Source organism: Ictalurus punctatus, chromosome 26, assembly GCF_001660625.3.
Source record: "Ictalurus punctatus breed USDA103 chromosome 26, Coco_2.0, whole genome shotgun sequence".
NCBI classification, from domain to species: domain Eukaryota; kingdom Metazoa; phylum Chordata; class Actinopteri; order Siluriformes; family Ictaluridae; genus Ictalurus; species Ictalurus punctatus.
In genome coordinates this window covers 70,820-87,500 of record NC_030441.2, presented here as the reverse complement: position 1 = coordinate 87,500, position 16,681 = coordinate 70,820, and the positions used below count along the sequence as shown (strand labels likewise).

At 40.2% G+C, this 16,681-nt stretch overlaps 4 protein-coding genes across 4 annotated transcripts; 1 reads left to right on the top strand and 3 right to left on the bottom strand.

The window, feature by feature from the left end:
- Nucleotides 1–367: 367 nt before the first annotated feature.
- si:dkeyp-75b4.10 (ladderlectin) lies at nt 368–2,355 on the bottom strand. Its single transcript, XM_017457917.3, has 6 exons — nt 2,226–2,355; nt 2,053–2,125; nt 1,868–1,959; nt 1,583–1,714; nt 928–1,036; nt 368–779 (listed from the first exon to the last, which is right to left on the bottom strand). Exons 2-6 carry the CDS (start codon nt 2,111–2,113, stop codon nt 694–696), a joined length of 480 nt encoding a protein of 159 aa, XP_017313406.1. The 5' UTR covers nt 2,114–2,125; nt 2,226–2,355; the 3' UTR covers nt 368–693.
- A 2,248-nt stretch (nt 2,356–4,603) lies between these two features.
- fgb (fibrinogen beta chain) lies at nt 4,604–8,225 on the top strand. The gene is made up of 8 exons (XM_017457919.3): nt 4,604–4,742; nt 4,870–4,890; nt 5,298–5,501; nt 6,048–6,231; nt 6,381–6,722; nt 6,834–6,956; nt 7,250–7,535; nt 7,807–8,225. The coding sequence occupies exons 1-8, from the start codon at nt 4,659–4,661 to the stop codon at nt 8,036–8,038; spliced, it is 1,476 nt and encodes a 491-aa protein (XP_017313408.1). The 5' UTR covers nt 4,604–4,658; the 3' UTR covers nt 8,039–8,225.
- A 2,162-nt stretch (nt 8,226–10,387) lies between these two features.
- On the bottom strand, nt 10,388–12,237 carry LOC128628732 (fibrinogen alpha chain). The gene is made up of 4 exons (XM_053676324.1): nt 12,034–12,237; nt 11,557–11,740; nt 11,020–11,165; nt 10,388–10,910 (listed from the first exon to the last, which is right to left on the bottom strand). Coding segments are annotated over exons 2-4 (474 nt in total). The 5' UTR covers nt 11,558–11,740; nt 12,034–12,237; the 3' UTR covers nt 10,388–10,583.
- A 364-nt stretch (nt 12,238–12,601) lies between these two features.
- On the bottom strand, nt 12,602–15,978 carry fga (fibrinogen alpha chain). Its single transcript, XM_017457918.3, has 6 exons — nt 15,820–15,978; nt 15,591–15,707; nt 15,224–15,407; nt 14,869–15,014; nt 13,807–14,734; nt 12,602–13,445 (listed from the first exon to the last, which is right to left on the bottom strand). Exons 1-6 carry the CDS (start codon nt 15,871–15,873, stop codon nt 12,748–12,750), a joined length of 2,127 nt encoding a protein of 708 aa, XP_017313407.1. The 5' UTR covers nt 15,874–15,978; the 3' UTR covers nt 12,602–12,747.
- Nucleotides 15,979–16,681: the final 703 nt, after the last annotated feature.

The following is a 16,681-nucleotide window of genomic DNA, read 5'->3' as shown; positions in this document are numbered from 1 at the left end:
GGAGTGTGTGTGTGTGTGTGTGTGTGTGTGTGTGTGTGTGTGTTAGATGGAGTGTGTGTGTGTGTGTGTGTGTGTGTGTGTGTGTGTGTGTGTGTGTGTGTGTGAGTGTGTGTCACAGAAGCGTATTGTATAGTGTTGGTGATTATGGTTATAGTAATCGTTATAGTGTAGTATGTAAGTGAGACGTGATGGAAGGTGTTCACTCGGCCGTACAGCTGAGACCCGGACTGAACAGAAAACTCAGCAGCATGATCCGACTGATTTCATTCATATTTCGGCAGCAAATACAGCACCTTATTAGTTTTTGTGAAATATATCATCTGTAAAACTATCATCATAATAACAACAATAATAATCAACAAGTGCATCAAGCTTCATAATTCATCTTTATTGTGATACCGTAAGCAGTGTTTTCATTGGTTGGGACTGACAATAAGAAGAAATAATGTGTGTTATTAGCGGTTATGAGCGATTGTGAGCGGTTATTAGCGATTAGGAGCGATTGTGAGCGGTTATTAGTGGTTATGAGCAATTGTGAGCGGTTATTAGCGGTTATTAGCGATTATTAGCGGTTATGAGCGATTGTGAGCGGTTATTAGTGGTTATGTGTGATTGTGAGCAGTTATTAGCGGTTATTAGCGATTAGGAGCGATCGTGAGCGGTTATTAGCGGTTATCAGCAGTTATTGGTGTTTTAAAAGCAGATATTGATGTTTTGTGCTTTTTGACACACAAAGTAAAGGTTGGTGTTGCACCGGGCGTCGTTCCACAGGACCTCATCTGGAGAATAAATCAGAATTTAGTAAAAACTAGGAAGAAAAACATCTTCACATTTCAACAAAAGTGCTTTTCCCTGTAGAGAATCCGGACTGCGCTCTGCGCTCGTGGTTATTTTAAGTAAACTATCATCATTGCTCATGTGCTGTACCTCCGTAGTTCATTTCCACGCAGTGTTCTCCTCCTGAATGATTCGGCTCTCCTGAATGCCAGGCGCTGAAATCGAACACCGAGCCGTCGCTCCACAGCCAGAGGGAGCTCTGGGAAAAGATGAATGCAGAATTATACTTCTTATATAATTACAGATTTATTCAAATAATTTATATCGGAATGTTTGTAAACATGATCATTTAGAAATCTTTTTTTTAATATTTTTTCGAATTCACTCTCACATCGTAAACTTGATCATCACCAGTGATTTCATTTCGGGGTTTGTTTACCCCGTGTTTGTTTACTGGTTGTGCTGCTGTTTCATTTATTTTAGGCTCTTTTGGAGACCCTTTCATCCAAAGATTAGCACAGAGCTCAGCAGTTTTATCCGATTTAAGCGGTAGATATTATCTCAGCGCGGCTTTACAGAAACGTGGGTGTAGATTTAGATTCCTGATGAACAATTCTCTGTGAGATGACATGAGGAAGAAACCTTGAGAAGAACTCGAGTGAAGACACACAGTACTGAGTGTGTGTACAGGATGCTCAGTGTGAGCCGATTGTGAATAAAAGTCCTGGGATGGTCTTCATGAGCAGCTCTGCAGGAGCCGGTTAATTGTTCTGAGGAATAACGGAAAGAAGGAAAAGAAAACTACCTGAGTTGCATCCTGAGCTCCGATCCAGGTGCGTTTGTAGCTGCCAGACATTTTCCCCATTCCCTTAAGAAAAAAGTGCGTTTGGTTACTGTGCACAGACGCAAGGTTTCCTCCAAAGAGCTGACAGTGTTTCTGCCAAGGAGAAAAAAATCAGAAATAAATGATCAGGTATAAATAAATAAATAATAAATGATCCGATGTAGATTATTTTTGAGTAAATGAATGATGAAGTGTAGTGTTAATAGCATCGTGTGCAGACGAATAAAAAAACTAAACACTGAATACCTCGGCTTCTGCCCATGGTTTTGCCTCGGCTACGTATTTATAGCACTTTCTCCCAAATCCTGTCCAACCATTGCCGCATTTTCTTACAGGTGCTGATAATAATAACAATAACAATTATAACAACAACAACAATAATAATAATAATAATAATAATAATAATAATAATAGACAGTGATATGACTTACATGTCGCGTCACATCCACTGAAAGCCAGCGTAACAAGGACAAACACAATCAAAATCTTCATTTTGGTAAAAACCTTTGGGACAGAAATAAAACATGAGTAAATAATATCTAGCAAGTAAACAGTATAATGCAGGAACGCTCCATATGGACGTATAAAATGACAAATATCATACCACCAGGGGAGAGTCTGATAAAAAGGTTTTCTGACTAAAACGAAGCACCGGCTTTTATATCCATCCTCACAACCAAGTATTTATAGTGAAGCAGCACACCAATGAGGAGCGCTTTAGACACTATCAAGTCTATATTGGGTAAGAATACATTTCTTCTATCCGAATGACGCTGTGCTTTTTAACTTCCTCAGTTTTCTGGCTAGCAAAGTGGCTAATTTTCTGTTAAATGCTAACGCTCATGCCGTTTACAAATTGATTAGGTTTTAATTCGAGGCTAAAGATAAAGTTTAAAACACAAATGATCATCATTTTCACTAAAGTGACGAATGAACACGGTTAAGTGTCGCATCGTTTCCTGTGAATGTAAACAGTGACTGCTAACGAGCGACTGATTAGGAAATCATTTAAAAACGCAGAAGATCAGTACACATCAGGAGCACATTTAATATTATGTGCAGTAAATCTGTTTCCATCGTGATTTAATTTCACATTTGTTCAGTTTAACATGCTTTACGACTTCACATGACTGCAGGATAATGATCTGTATCATTAATAATGTACTGTAGATAAAGTTCTACATCACAGATCAGCATCAGGTTTATTCCGAAAGACTCCACGATAGCATACACACTATAAAAACACGACATTTCTGTTCAGTAAAAAATATTTTTTTTAAAATAGAATAGAGAGTACTTTATTGATCCCCAAGGGGAAATTCGGTGATATCGTAACATATCATGATGAATAATTTTATTCATTATTAAAACAGTAAGTCTGAGAACGTTTGATGTGACTCTCAGGATGTTTTTAACAGGACGTTCGGGTCTTGATGTGACTCTCAGGATGTTTTTAACAGGACGTTTGGGTCTTGATGTGACTCTCAGGATGTTTTTAACAGAACGTTTGGGTCTTGATGTGACTCTCAGGATGTTTTTAACAGGACGTTTGGGTCTTGATGTGACTCTCAGGATGTTTTTAACAGAACGTTTGGGTCTTGATGTGACTCTCAGGATGTTTTTAACAGGACGTTTGGGACGTTTTTGTGCAAATTCATGAAGAAGAAAAAAAGAGGAAGTATTTTGTTGTGCAATGAGGCGATTGTGAGCGTTTCATGATGATTCGACAGTCTTGTGTAAAAACGGCTTTATTTTTTAGCTCACAATTATTTTCTCAAACACTCGTCGTACCAGAAAGTCTTCGAACGTATTCCAATATCTCTTATGTTCATAATTCATCTTTGATCAGAGCAGCACTCTGCGTCTGTAACGACTCCCGCTGTTCGGTCTGCTCACGAACACTAGTTCTATAAGAACGTTGAGAAGACTAAAGCGTCTCAGTGTTATTTATTGAAGAGTTTTCCATCATGGACACAGCCATTAGTAAAACTGATCCATGTAGCTGTGATGTGAATCACATAAAAAAAGCTTGTGGGTTTTGTCTTTGGTCTCGTATTAGACGTTACTGGTACTGATACTGTTTGGGTCCAAACTGATGATTCAGCAGGTGAGTCAGTGTGCTTGCCTTGGTTAGTAATCTGATTAATGTTCACCTGTGTCATTAGCAAACAAACAAACACACACACACACACACACACACACACACACACACACATCTCTGAGGTCAAGGATAAAGCTGTATTTGATATGTTTAAACACTGGCTCTGGTACGAGCGCTCATTTATCATTTGGACATTTTAGTTTAAACAAATTCTGAATTATTCGAGTTCATGGCATCCTAATGAAACAGATCATCAGAATGTCATTTAAAGACATCACAATCTTTGATAATGTATTGTTCCTGTGGGAATATGTTTTCCATATGTGTTGGGTTATATACGCTGTGTAGTGTTCATTCCTTGTTGGCTTCAAAACAATAAATATTACAGAAAGCTTGCAGAAATTCTGCTTGTTTTAAGAATATTTCATATTTAATTTTAATCACCCAAAATGTATTTCTGCATATTTTGATCCCATGTTTGTCCAGAGTACACGTCGAGAAGAGAATAACCTTCAGACTTCAGTAGATTATATTTGATTTATAGCTTTCATGTGTAAAAATTATTTAAAAAATAGACTCAATGTATTTTGAAAAAATGTTTTGATGTGAAAGTAATTTCTTTTCCTATTTTAGTGCCGAGAAAAACAAAACTAAAAAATAAACCTGTTTCCGTGTTTTCCCGTTCTCATTTCAAAACAAACGAACACACGGACCATTTTAAAGAAATGATTATATATTCATTAACGTCCAGAGTTCACATGGCATTATTGCTTCAGCATGTTGCCACATTTCCCACAAAATGAGTCCCGAGCCGCTCGTATCGATTTTCCCGAGTTAATAATCACCTAAACGTCCTCTCATCTGTCCTCCTGGCGGCTTTCTATCAGCTATAAATACAGACCTCACCATCTGTCTTTAAGTGTCCTGCTCTTCAACATGAAGTTCCTCCTCTTCCTCAGTGTGTGTGTGTGTGGAGCGCTGGCTCAGGCCAATTCTGATTATGATGATGAAGATGCTGTAGTAAGTACACACTCGTGCGATTATTTATGTTACTTGGTCAGGATTAAAACCACAACTCATTTATTCTCTCTCTCTCTCTCTCTCTCTCTCTCTCTCTCTCTCTCTCTCTCTCTCTCTCTCTCTGTAGGATGTAAAAACACCACCGCCGGTGAGTCTGTTTTAACTTCTGATCTAATTAAATGAAAGAAATGATTAAAAATGGAATATTTCTGCCTTTCCTTGTCTGTGGAGTGGTACCATTATGTTTTATACCTTTACACTGTATATGTTCCTGGGTAATGTGAAATTGACTGTAATTAGATTTTATTGTGAAGATTTAAAGAAAACCAACAACTTTTTTTTCTAAGAGTGCAGTATTAACAGTACGACAGATTTTAACATTAAAACAAAACCCCAACAACCCAAACGTTTACAGGCGACATCTGAACTCGAATAATCGATGTTCAGCGCTGTAATTACACAACCATGTTCACCCAATCATTCTTTGAGACTCAGATGAAATTGTGTCTGTAAACTCCTCAACTTACTGAATGATATTTTTCGAATGTCTCTTAGCCCAAAGTGGAACTCACAGACCCTCGAGGTCACAGGCCTCTTTCCAGGGGTCGTGAGGTCTACACACCTGTCGCTGCTCCACCTCCTGTTAGCGGACGTGGACGTTACGGACCGCGCCCCACTGCGGTGACCGAGAAACAGCTTCAGGAGGAGAAGAAGGAAATTATTGACAGTGGGGGATGCATACATGCTTCGGAGGCAATGGTAATCTCTATACTCTAATAATATAATTATGCACATTTTAAATGAACTTTTTCCTCACAGTAACATTTCTGAGCTTTACTTTGTTCTCAGACTGACTCGAAAATAGAAACGTTGGTAAAAGCGTTAGTGTTCCAGGTTAGATTTGGTATTAAAGTATATTATAAACCCTCATTAATGCTAAAGTTTGCAGTATTCACTCATAAAACGTTAATTCAAAGTTAATTTTAGAAATATATTAGACGTATTTCACCTTCAAACCACTCCGATGTCCAGTGCACATGATTCCACAGATATCTATTACTCGGTTAAGTGTAGCTCCTCACAATCCAACATGGCTGCCGGTGACGGACTCGACACACGCCTGTCTAACGTTTCTACACAAAAAAGCTCTTATCCAGTTTTTAAAAGACTGGAACAGCCGTTATTATTTGCCTGATAATTTGCGTAATAAACGCATCTAAAATCCCTGCTATTTTCAATAGTTATTTCTTGTGGTGTGTGAAGGAGGACGAGGTGTGACGTGGTTTGTTTTTGTTGCTCCTGCAGGGTGTGCTCTGTCCTACAGGCTGTGAATTGAAAACAGCTTTGCTGAAGCAGGAGCGTGACGTTAAACCTACGGTGGCTCAGCTAAAGAGAGACGTGGAAACTCTGTCACAGACCTCCAACTCCGTCTACAGATACGTGGACGAGCTGACCTCAGAGGTCACAGAGAGACAGAGGATCAATAACGGTAAAGTGTTTAATGTTAGATAAGTCTCAGTAGGAATAAACTTAAACGTGTGTTTACTCACAGAGGTACACTTCACTCTGCCGCATTAACAGCAAATATAACAAATCAATAATGTTCTCTAAGTTCTCTGCTTTTTTATATCTTTGTAGGTAATGACGACTTGGTCAATCAGTACACAGACGACCTGGAGGTCCAGCATGCATATGTGAAAGAAACTCTGGATGTCTCGTTTCCACAAAACATTAAAATCCTGCAGGGAGTCCTGGAGAAACTGCGGGAGAAGATCCAGCGTCTGGAGAGGACTGTGACTTCTCAGAATGAGAAGTGTGCTGAACCGTGTGTAGTGTCCTGCCCCATCCCAGTGGTGTCTGGAAAAGACTGTGAGGATGTTTTCAGGAACGGAGGAGAAACTTCTGAGCTGTATCTGGTGCGCCCAGAACCCTCACAAGCACCTTACAAGGTCTACTGTGACCAGACAACGCAGAACGGAGGTACGGCATGATGGAAAAACAGACACTTTACAGAGATTTCAGAAAACTAAACACCTTCAGTCATACTGTTCTTACCCAGTCATACCCTAACCCTAACCCTTTTGTTCTCAGGATGGCTGCTCATTCAGAACCGTTTGGACGGTAGCGTGGACTTCGGCCGGAGATGGGATGATTACAAGAGAGGTTTTGGAAACGTTGCGTTTGATGTTGGGAAAGGTCGCTGCGAAACTCCTGGTAAGTTTGATACTTTCTGCAGGACAGCATTCTGGTGTAGCAGGTTGTGTTCTGAGTCAGTCCGGAGCTCAGGTTAGTGTGTGTGTCCTGGCGTCCCATCCAGGACCTGTTCCTGCTTCACACCCAGCATTCCCAGGATAGAATCCAGAACAGGATAAAACATTTAGATGAAGATGACTGAATGATTGATATGTACTTTCTTTCAAGAAAGGGGTTTAATTTGTGTGCATTTTGTGTACACAGGTGAGAGCTTCCTGACCTCTAATCTCTGTTGGGTTTTCTTTGTAATGTAGGCGAGTACTGGCTCGGTAATGACCGCATCAGTCAGCTCACTAAGACGGGCCCAACTGAAGTCCTGATCGAGCTGCAGGACTGGGCAGGCACGAAGACATACGCTCAGTACCAACAGTTCACCGTACAAGGCGAGGCTTCGAACTACATCCTGGCAGTGGATAAATACTCCGGCACGGCGGGAAATGCCTTACTCACTGGCGCAACAGAGCTGTTTGGTGTAAATCGCACCATGACCATCCACAACGGCATGATGTTCAGCACCTACGACAGAGACAATGACCGATGGTGAGCATCGCTGCCCTTACAGAGAAGATAAAATTCTATGTTTATATGTGATCTACGAGTCACTTAGATTTACCTGATAGTTATTTATTATTATTATTATTATTATTATTATTATTATTATATAGTTATTTTTTAATCAAATGATTGAATAGTTGCACTGCAGCATCGAGTAAGGAATAGAACACTTGGGGGACTGCTGTTGTAGGAAAGTAATCAATAATTATTTATGCCTTTAATAATTATACAATATATATTCTTTTAATATATACAGGGTACCTGGTGACCCGTCTAAGCAGTGTTCAAGAGAAGATGGAGGTGGATGGTGGTATAACGCCTGCCATTCAGCCAATCCTAATGGCCGATACTACTGGGGCGGAGCGTACACAAAGAACATGGCCAAACACGGCACAGACGACGGCGTGGTGTGGATGAACTGGAAGGGCTCGTGGTACTCGCTCAAGGCCATCAGCCTGAAGATCAGACCCTTCTTTGCTCAGAAATAACACACACACACACTCTTCACTCGTCCTGTGTGAAACCTGTACTCTTATTCAGCAAATGCCATTTTAGAAATAAAAAAAGAAATAAAGATGTTGACATCAGTGAAATATGAAGATAATAAGAAGAACTGCACCAGCTGTCAACAAACCTGTTTACGTTCAAAATAAAATGCAGTCTGTGTGAACATTAGATTTGGTTTGAATCTGATCGTCTCAGCTAACAGCAGCGTATCAGTAATTCCAGTATGTGTAGGATATATTCTATAATACCGTAATAACCAAAGAACGAAGCACAGATACAGTAATGCATACATTCTGGGTGGAGTTCAGTGGCTTTAAATCCTCACATACCTTCATCAGAATGAAGCGCTGACTCCAGAACCATGAACCCTCACCTCAAAAGAAATGATTTCCATCCAAAGCCCCCACACTCTTCTCATTCTTCTACCAGTGGCGTAAAGAGAAGAAAACACACTGACGTGAGTTAAACTAGTGCTGCTGTAGTAATAAATCACAAGTAGAGATCAAGAAAATGACTCAAGCAGGAGTGAAGAAGTCATCTGGTAAAAAACTACTGCATAATTATTATTATTATTATTATTATTTACACGTCTGCAATTCACATAACGAATCCCAAAGCTATTCTGTATCTGAGGAACAGATTTTTAAGCAATGACGTTACCTAACTAAGTGAGCACTGCGACGTACAGAAAGCCAAATTTCACTTATTTACCACTTAGCCGAATGATTTTGCTACAGTAGATTCATTAGCTAGCTAGCTCATGCTAATTCCTGCCTCTAGTTACATAGTTAGCTATCTAGTAAACATTATCCTGAGTATTACCTGTAGTCTGTAGATATATTAAACACAACGAGCTACTGAACATGACTGAATGTGATCTCTTAAGTTTAATACAGAACTTTCATACTGTAAAACATCAAAACATCTGGCTAGCACTAGTCTAGCACTCTCGGCTAATGTTTCCCTGTACACATGCTGTAAAATGTCGATCTCTCTATGGGGTTTGTCTTGTATCATTTGCAGATGGGTATCACGCTGTTTCCTTTGAATTATTTAAAACGGAAGATAAATGCTGATAAACTGGGTCTCGTGACACTCGTGTGTCTCCTCTGTCCCAGACATTACTGCTGCTGGATAAAGCTTTTCCTGTCTGAAGTGTAGACTTTCAGTTTTATTTGTAAAATCAACTGCTTCACTTGAGGTCTTCTGGAGTTAAATGCATTCTGTGTTTTTTTTAAAACTCAAATAAAAGGACTATGATTTATTTCTACTAAAATAAAAGAACTGTTACAGTGAACCATGTACTTCAGTCCTGTAAGGAGAGTATATCAGTACTTTCCTCCCTTGAGTACAACAAAACACTTTGAGAAAATTGTAGACGCTGTCCATTGTGCTTCATAACAGTGTTATAAATGCACCTCTGATCCCTCTGTGCGTTTGACGCCATTAAGATCATCCACTTGTCCGACTTTTGAAGCAGTGAACAATTCATAATAGCTTTGAATGTAAATGAAGTAAATAAAAGTCCAGAATGGTCAGATGACACGTTTTATAATGTATGGAAGTGGGGAGTTTTTGTGATTGGCATTCAGTAAGCAATACATTAACTTTATAATGGAATGAAAAGATAAATAAGTAAATAAATATACAGAAATACAGTACAATAAAAAAGTGAAGAAATAAAAATGTCACAGTAAAAGGGGAGGACTTTCTACACTCCAGTGAAGACGAGGTCAGCTGACTGTGGGTTTACTCGTCCGTCTCTCTCTCTACATGTCTCTATTTTATTAAAGTAAGGCTTTAGCTGTAACTCTGTCAGTATTCATGCATTACGCTCCCATGTAACCAGAATAAAGAGCATTGTACAGTGAGATTATGGAGAGGGGGTGTTTTTTTGGCAGATGTTAATCCAGTAAGCCGTATCTTCCTCTGTTCTTCTGTTTAGAACCGTTGTTAAATATACGTACAGCTCAGGGTCCTCAGGACTGATGATTGTGATGCCCTGAATAAGTTCTTCCTCCCAATCGACAGCATTTGGGAAATTTGGTGAAAGATTTCTTTTTCCCAACGGTGTAGATTGGAAGCTCCATTTGTGTTGCTCTAATAAAAAGGCGTTAATCCAAGCACGAGAAAGTGGATCTAACCACATCTTTCATTATAATTATCACTGCAAGCTTGCTTTAATTTAACAACATGGCTTCCACACTCATTATTCAGAGTCTGAGCGTCTGAGTAGCGTTTAACTCTGTAGCTTTGAGTCTGATTGTGATATCAGACATATTTACTTCTCCGACTTCAGTTCCTGCTGTTGGTGTGTCTTCTAGAATGTATTAAAGCAAGTCTCATTTTATTTCATATTTGTACTGTATAACAATTCACATTTTTATACACAGCGTATTAAAAACATATAGAGAAAAGATCTGTGTGTTTCGTGAAAGTTCTACAACTTTAATGTAACTTTTTAGTTTTTCTTCGAAATGAAACAGCAGTATTCAAGCCATGATAAAAGTCCCACACGTATTTCTTTTATGTTTCCCATTCTCCATCCGAATTCCACGTATGCTGTTGAAGCTCATCCATCACCACCTGATTCTGCTCGATGTCCTCCATCTTTGTGAGGAGTTCTGAGTGGGCGAAAGGTAATTTTCCGTACGCGAGAGAATCATGAGGTTGAACCACAGGTTGCAGTTCGAGTTTTTTGTCCAAGGTAAATGTTTTTTGTTGTTTTGGGGAGGTCAAGTCGAATGTGGCAATTTTGTCCCGCATTGATCTGAAGGTCTCGTGATCAGGCACATGGTCAAAGGTTTGCTTGCATGATCCTTTGCACGCACGGACTTTGATGTCAATGTCCACCTAAACCCCAAAACCCAACAAAACAAACAAGACAAATCAAACACAGAGCTAAAAAATCCACTAACCATTAGTCAGAATTTTAAAGCTACAGAAAAGTCTGAACTTTTACCTCGAACTGGTGGATTTTATTGATCTGATCCTCAGTCTGTCTTTGGTACTTCTGTAGTTCTCTGGAGAGCTCTGTGGACTTTTTCCATAACAGTGTCAAGTTCCTGTGGAGCATCTCAGCGACCTCAGCGTAGCGCATTTCCTCCACTGTAAAGAGGATCAACAACCTTCAGTTTCATCATCAGCATTCTTATACATAATATCAGAGCGCAGGTTATTATCACACCACAGATTTGTTCAACGCTCAGTTCTGATTGGTCAGAAGGTGTTGGTTTCTCAGCAGGAACTCACACCGATCTTCCACATCATTAAACAGAACTATAAATGGATTAGAAATGTTCGTTGTTAAATAAAAAAGTGTAATTGTTAAATTTCTGTGGTATAAGGGGAATAATCTACTTAGGGGTGTGCAGCTATTGGAAAATAACTGCGGTCAGGGTGGTAACAGTAGCTCTGCTTCATCACACCACCCCGTTGTTGATTCATTTCCTATAATAGCACTGCCCCAAGGGTTTTATAAAAAAGAATCTTTACGCACTGTATGTTTTGACGATAATCTTCCTTTGTGCTTCGTAGAACTGAGCCGTTTTAATCGCTGTAGATAAAGACGTGGTTTTATATAGTTTTGTCTTCTCACAGATTTTGCCGAGACGCTCATAAACGTCTCCGTCAGCCTCGTCAATAAAACCCTGCAGCCGACAGCCTGATGGGCATTTCACATCCTGCACACAAATCAAACATTAAACCACTGGAGTGAATTTCATACACTCCCAGCCTCCGCAGGTTTCGAATTAAATAACTTAACCTTAAATTTGAAATTTAACACAGTAAAAACACGTATGATTATATGTGAAGAGAATTTCATGATTTATGTTGATAATATTATATGTATCTAGCTTTATAGAGTGAATCTGGGGATTTCATTTCACTTTTTACCTTTTACTTACAAAATCTACTATCAGAAAGAACATCAGGAAGAACACTGACCGTGATCTGGAACAGAGTTTAAACTCACCTCGTCCTCGTCGGTACACAGCGGGTGTTTGTTCACTGGACAATGTCCAAGTCGACTTTGGTAACCGGAGGGAGTGTGTCGTTTCCGAGAACTAACTGACTCACACACTGAAACACACAAAACACAAACCTTTATATTTGAAGAATATGTGAAGAAAAAAAGGAATATAGATTCAATATACAGTGATTCTGCATGGAGTTTATTGACGGTTCTGTTGTAAATTCATATATCTGTGTAATGTGCTTCTAAATTAAACTTAAACCTGATATTTTCATTGCAGAAATGATATTTTGGTGATTTGGTTTTATTTTTAATCTCTGATTAAAATATCATCCATATCATTACCATTGTATATAAAATTTAACACAGTGAGTGAATGAAATGCTGTCACTGTATAATTGCAAATTTTTTAGGAGAAAATAATAATAATAATAATAATAATAATAATAATAATAATAATACTCATCATCATCCATTTTAACACAGTTTATACACATTTTCAAAGAAGAAAAGGGTTCATGATCACTCTTGCTTGTGTGATGTTTTTAAATAAAGAAATGACACAAAATGAAGTGAACACATTTTTTTTATTGAAAACGACATTAACTTGTGCAGTATTTCACATTGTGGCATGTGCTGATCATAGCAAGCAGAATCGATCTATCTTATTTTCATCATTTACATCTTTCTGATCTCCTTCACTGATTTGAGGGTTCAGAGAGGCCTGATCTTCATTCTGACCACTTTAAGGGAATAATCTGCTGGTTTATACGGCAGCCACACGACTCCATTCTCTACCTCATAGGGAATTTTGCTAGCACGATCGTACTTCCCGCCCTTGTAGTAAATCCCATTGAGGTTGGCAGACTGGCAGTTATTGTACCACCATCCGCCTCCATAGATCTTAGCACAGCTCTCCTCCCACTTGTCATTGTCCCTGTCAAACGTGCTAAACTTCATCCCAGCGTGTGAAAGGAAGGAACCCGTGTTAGCTAGCCCCTGCACCAGAGCATCTCCTGCATCTCCTGTGTAAGATGATACATTTAGCTGGAACCCCTCTGTCTCTGAGCCCACCTGGACGTTATATTCTGCATACGCCTCGTTTCCTGCCCAGTCTAACAGCTCCACTCTCAGAACACTTTCCTTCTGAGTGAGGAGATGTAATATGTGGTTCCCAATCCAAATCTCACCCCTTCCTTGCTTGTCTATCTTCCCAAACCCAACCCGATACTCATCCCAAGTGCGGTTGAAGTTAACAGAGCCGTCCTCCCTCTGCTGGATCAGAACCCAGCCCCCCAAACCTGTGGCCTGGTCACAGTAAAGCTCCACTACCTCCTCCGACCCGGCCGGCTTTACTTTGAACAGGCCGCTCTGATCACCCGCGGTGTGCTTCTGCTGGATCTCAACACAATCTGAAAGGAGAGATCTGCCGATTAGCGCAAACGCTGCACTTCAAATTTACTCCAATTGTTAATATTCCCCCAGGAATTAATAGTAGGTGTCCACTGGCCTTTTCATGAACAAAATATGACTGTACACAATTTTATAACTGTTTAGTACACAGTAATTGCAGTTATTCCAGTTGCAAACCAAACATCTTAACATTAGCAGGTTAGCAGAGCTTAACATCTTAATTCTTAGCAGGAATGTAACACAAATGTTTATAGTGTTCTAAGCAATGCGTTCTTATTTCACATTTATCAGAACTGATTTTTCTTTTTTTAAAAATGGTTCACTTTTTGGTAGAGGTATGTGAGTGTCACTCAAGTGTACCTCCGCCAATAAAATCAGCTTTGCGATCGTCACGTGACTTCAAACTACGAGCATGTAGGTCAGGAAGATCATCTTCTATGTCGCCGCGTAAGAATCCCCCGAGGTCATCACCGTAATCAGGTGAAGAAGTTGACGTGATGCTCTTAGTGTCTGAGTGAAAACCTTTGCTCCCGCCGGAAATGATGGTTTTGGAGGAGGAGGAGGAAGAGGATGAGGAAGAAGTGAAGGATGAGGAGAGCTTACGATCCTGTCCGCTAGAACCCAGACCCTTAAAGAAATCTCCACCGAGCCCACCGAGTTCTCCATCACCACGGTTGAGTGTGGTGATGGATTTTGAATCTCCACCAGTTACTTTGACCGTGAAGCCATCAGCAGTCAGTTCTTTTCCATCTTTAGCTGCGCTCAGGAGTTCTGCCTCAGAAAGGCCAAGTTTTCCAATGGTGTCACACCCTGGCCCACTTCTCACCGTTTCGTACTTTTCCTGAACTCCATCTTTTGTGACCGTTGTTACCTTGCGGACGGTCTGGGTGCAGCTGAGTGATTGGCTGGTGATTCGTGTGGTAGAGATGGGTGTAGATTGGCCCGTACCTGTGCTGACTTTGCTGACGGTGGCGGCCGTTTCTGCCGTGGATCCCTCAGCCTCCAGGGAGAGCTGAAGCTGGCCCACATCAGAGAAGTAGGTCTTCCTCTGCGCGGCTCTTTCCGTGTCAGAGGTTATAGACTTGTAGATGGACGGCACGTTTACGTCTTTCAGTGGCCTGCTCTTCAGTACCTTTAAGGAACTGACAGTTTCAACAGTCTGGACCTTTAAGGTGTCAAGGCGGTCCAGCTGCTTTTCCAGAGATTCGTAGCCCTCCTTGTCCACAGAGAAGTTCACAGAGCTGGCACAGGAACCTTTACAGCTGCGCAGCTTGATGTCAATGTCAACCTGTAGCAAGAGAGAAGTGTACGTGTGTGAACACACCTCATCAATCAGATCACACTGTAAGATTTTATACTATCCTTAGACTTTACTTAAAATTCAGACTCTTAATAGTGTACGTGTCATTTATTTATTTTTACCTCCAGGCGCTGTACAGAGATGAACTGGGTTTTAATTTGAGCTTTTAAAGCCTCCAGCACTCTCAGCTGACGGTCGATTTTAATCTTCAACTCAACAATCCTCTGCCTCAGCTGTTCAGCCAAAGTGGTATATCTGTTATCATTACCTGAAAGGGAACGACATCTTTTACTAGTCCAAAATTCAACTCTCTCATTATTTCTGAATAAAAGATTGTACATAAATTTGGTAATTAAACATCATTATTTGAAATTTGAATGTATTTTGTCTAAAGAAAAGCAGAGCAATTGAAGACACTTGATGTAAACAGAACTTTATAGTCTGTTGTAAATGAGTTCCTCACGGGTGATGACACACCTGCGCTGGAGACGAGCCTCTCTCTCAGAAAGTTGTACGTATTTTTGGACTCCAAATCTGTGGATCGATGCAATTTCTTTCCCTCGTCAAGAAGCTTGCGGATCTTCTCAATCTTGTTGAGGATCTCGTGGTCGGTTTGATCCAGAAGGCCTTGAATTCGGCAGCCAGATGGACATTTTCTACCCTGGGAGGATCACCAAATAAAAATACAAAATTCAGAAGAGAAATTTCAGACAGTAATTTTGCGTGGGAGATTTTCCAGCGAAACAACCATCATCTCTCTCCACAAATACTCTCTCAGATTTAATAAAGTGTGAAGGTCGGTCAGGATTCAGATTCAGTCTTATAAAGAAAAGTGACTTTATACCCATTCGTCATCTAAGCAGACGGGCCATTCTTTCTCTGTGGCACATTTGTCAGCCTTGAAGCCAGGTTCATTAGGACGAGGGCCTCTAGGGCCCAGAACTGTAGGCTCTTCCGCACACTGAAAGCGAGAACGTGTATCATCATTATTTTCAGGAATTTAATCTGTTATTAAACTGTATAATTGTATAAACTGTATAACAGTAAGGCTGTTCTTCAGACTATTCACTCACCGAGGCAGAAATTAAGAGCGCACACAGGCAGAGGAGAGAGTACTGAAGCTTCATCTTTTACTTCTCTGTGAAGACGACTGACTTGCTCTCGCGGAACACGTCCAATATGAACACTGGTGAGTGACCGACATCCTGACTCACTGCTGACCCTCATGTCTCAACATCTACACCGTGTTAATGATTACCCATGAGGAATAACTCTGTGTTCTGCAAAAAAGGACACGGGAGGATTGCCTTACTCTACAGGAGAGAGGGAGAGAGGGAGAGAGAGAGAGAGAGAGAGAGAGAGACTGAGAGAGAGAGAGAGAGAGAGAGACTGAGAGAGAGGGAGAGAGAGTGAGAGAGAGAGAGAGAGAGAGAGACTGAGAGAGTGAGAGAGAGAGAGGGGGATAGGGAGAGGGGGAGAAAGAGAGAGAGAGACTGAGTGGGCAGAAAGGAATGATATTGAGATAAAAAAAAATATTTGAACACAAAGGTTAAGTAAAACTAATAATGTGAATCATAGAACAAGTAATATATTACACAACTGCTAACTTCCTGTAAACTGAACACAGTGAAAACAAATCAAACTCAAACTCACTTCTATTTCTTATCTTTAATCTCCTTGTGGACGGAGAAGGACACGTAGCTGGGACAGGAACATGTCCAGCTGAGTATCTGAATAAACACCAGCCGGAAGAGGAACGGGAACATTTATTTAACGTTTAACATTATTTTAGTTGGTCCTTGTTTTTTTCCCTCATTTTATTTCAGGCTGATTTCAGAGACAAATCCATAAAGTTCAGTAAACATTCCAGAGCCATGAAGTAGAAATGAAATTAGAGTCACTATTGAACTGCACTCCTTAACAAACACCCGGGAC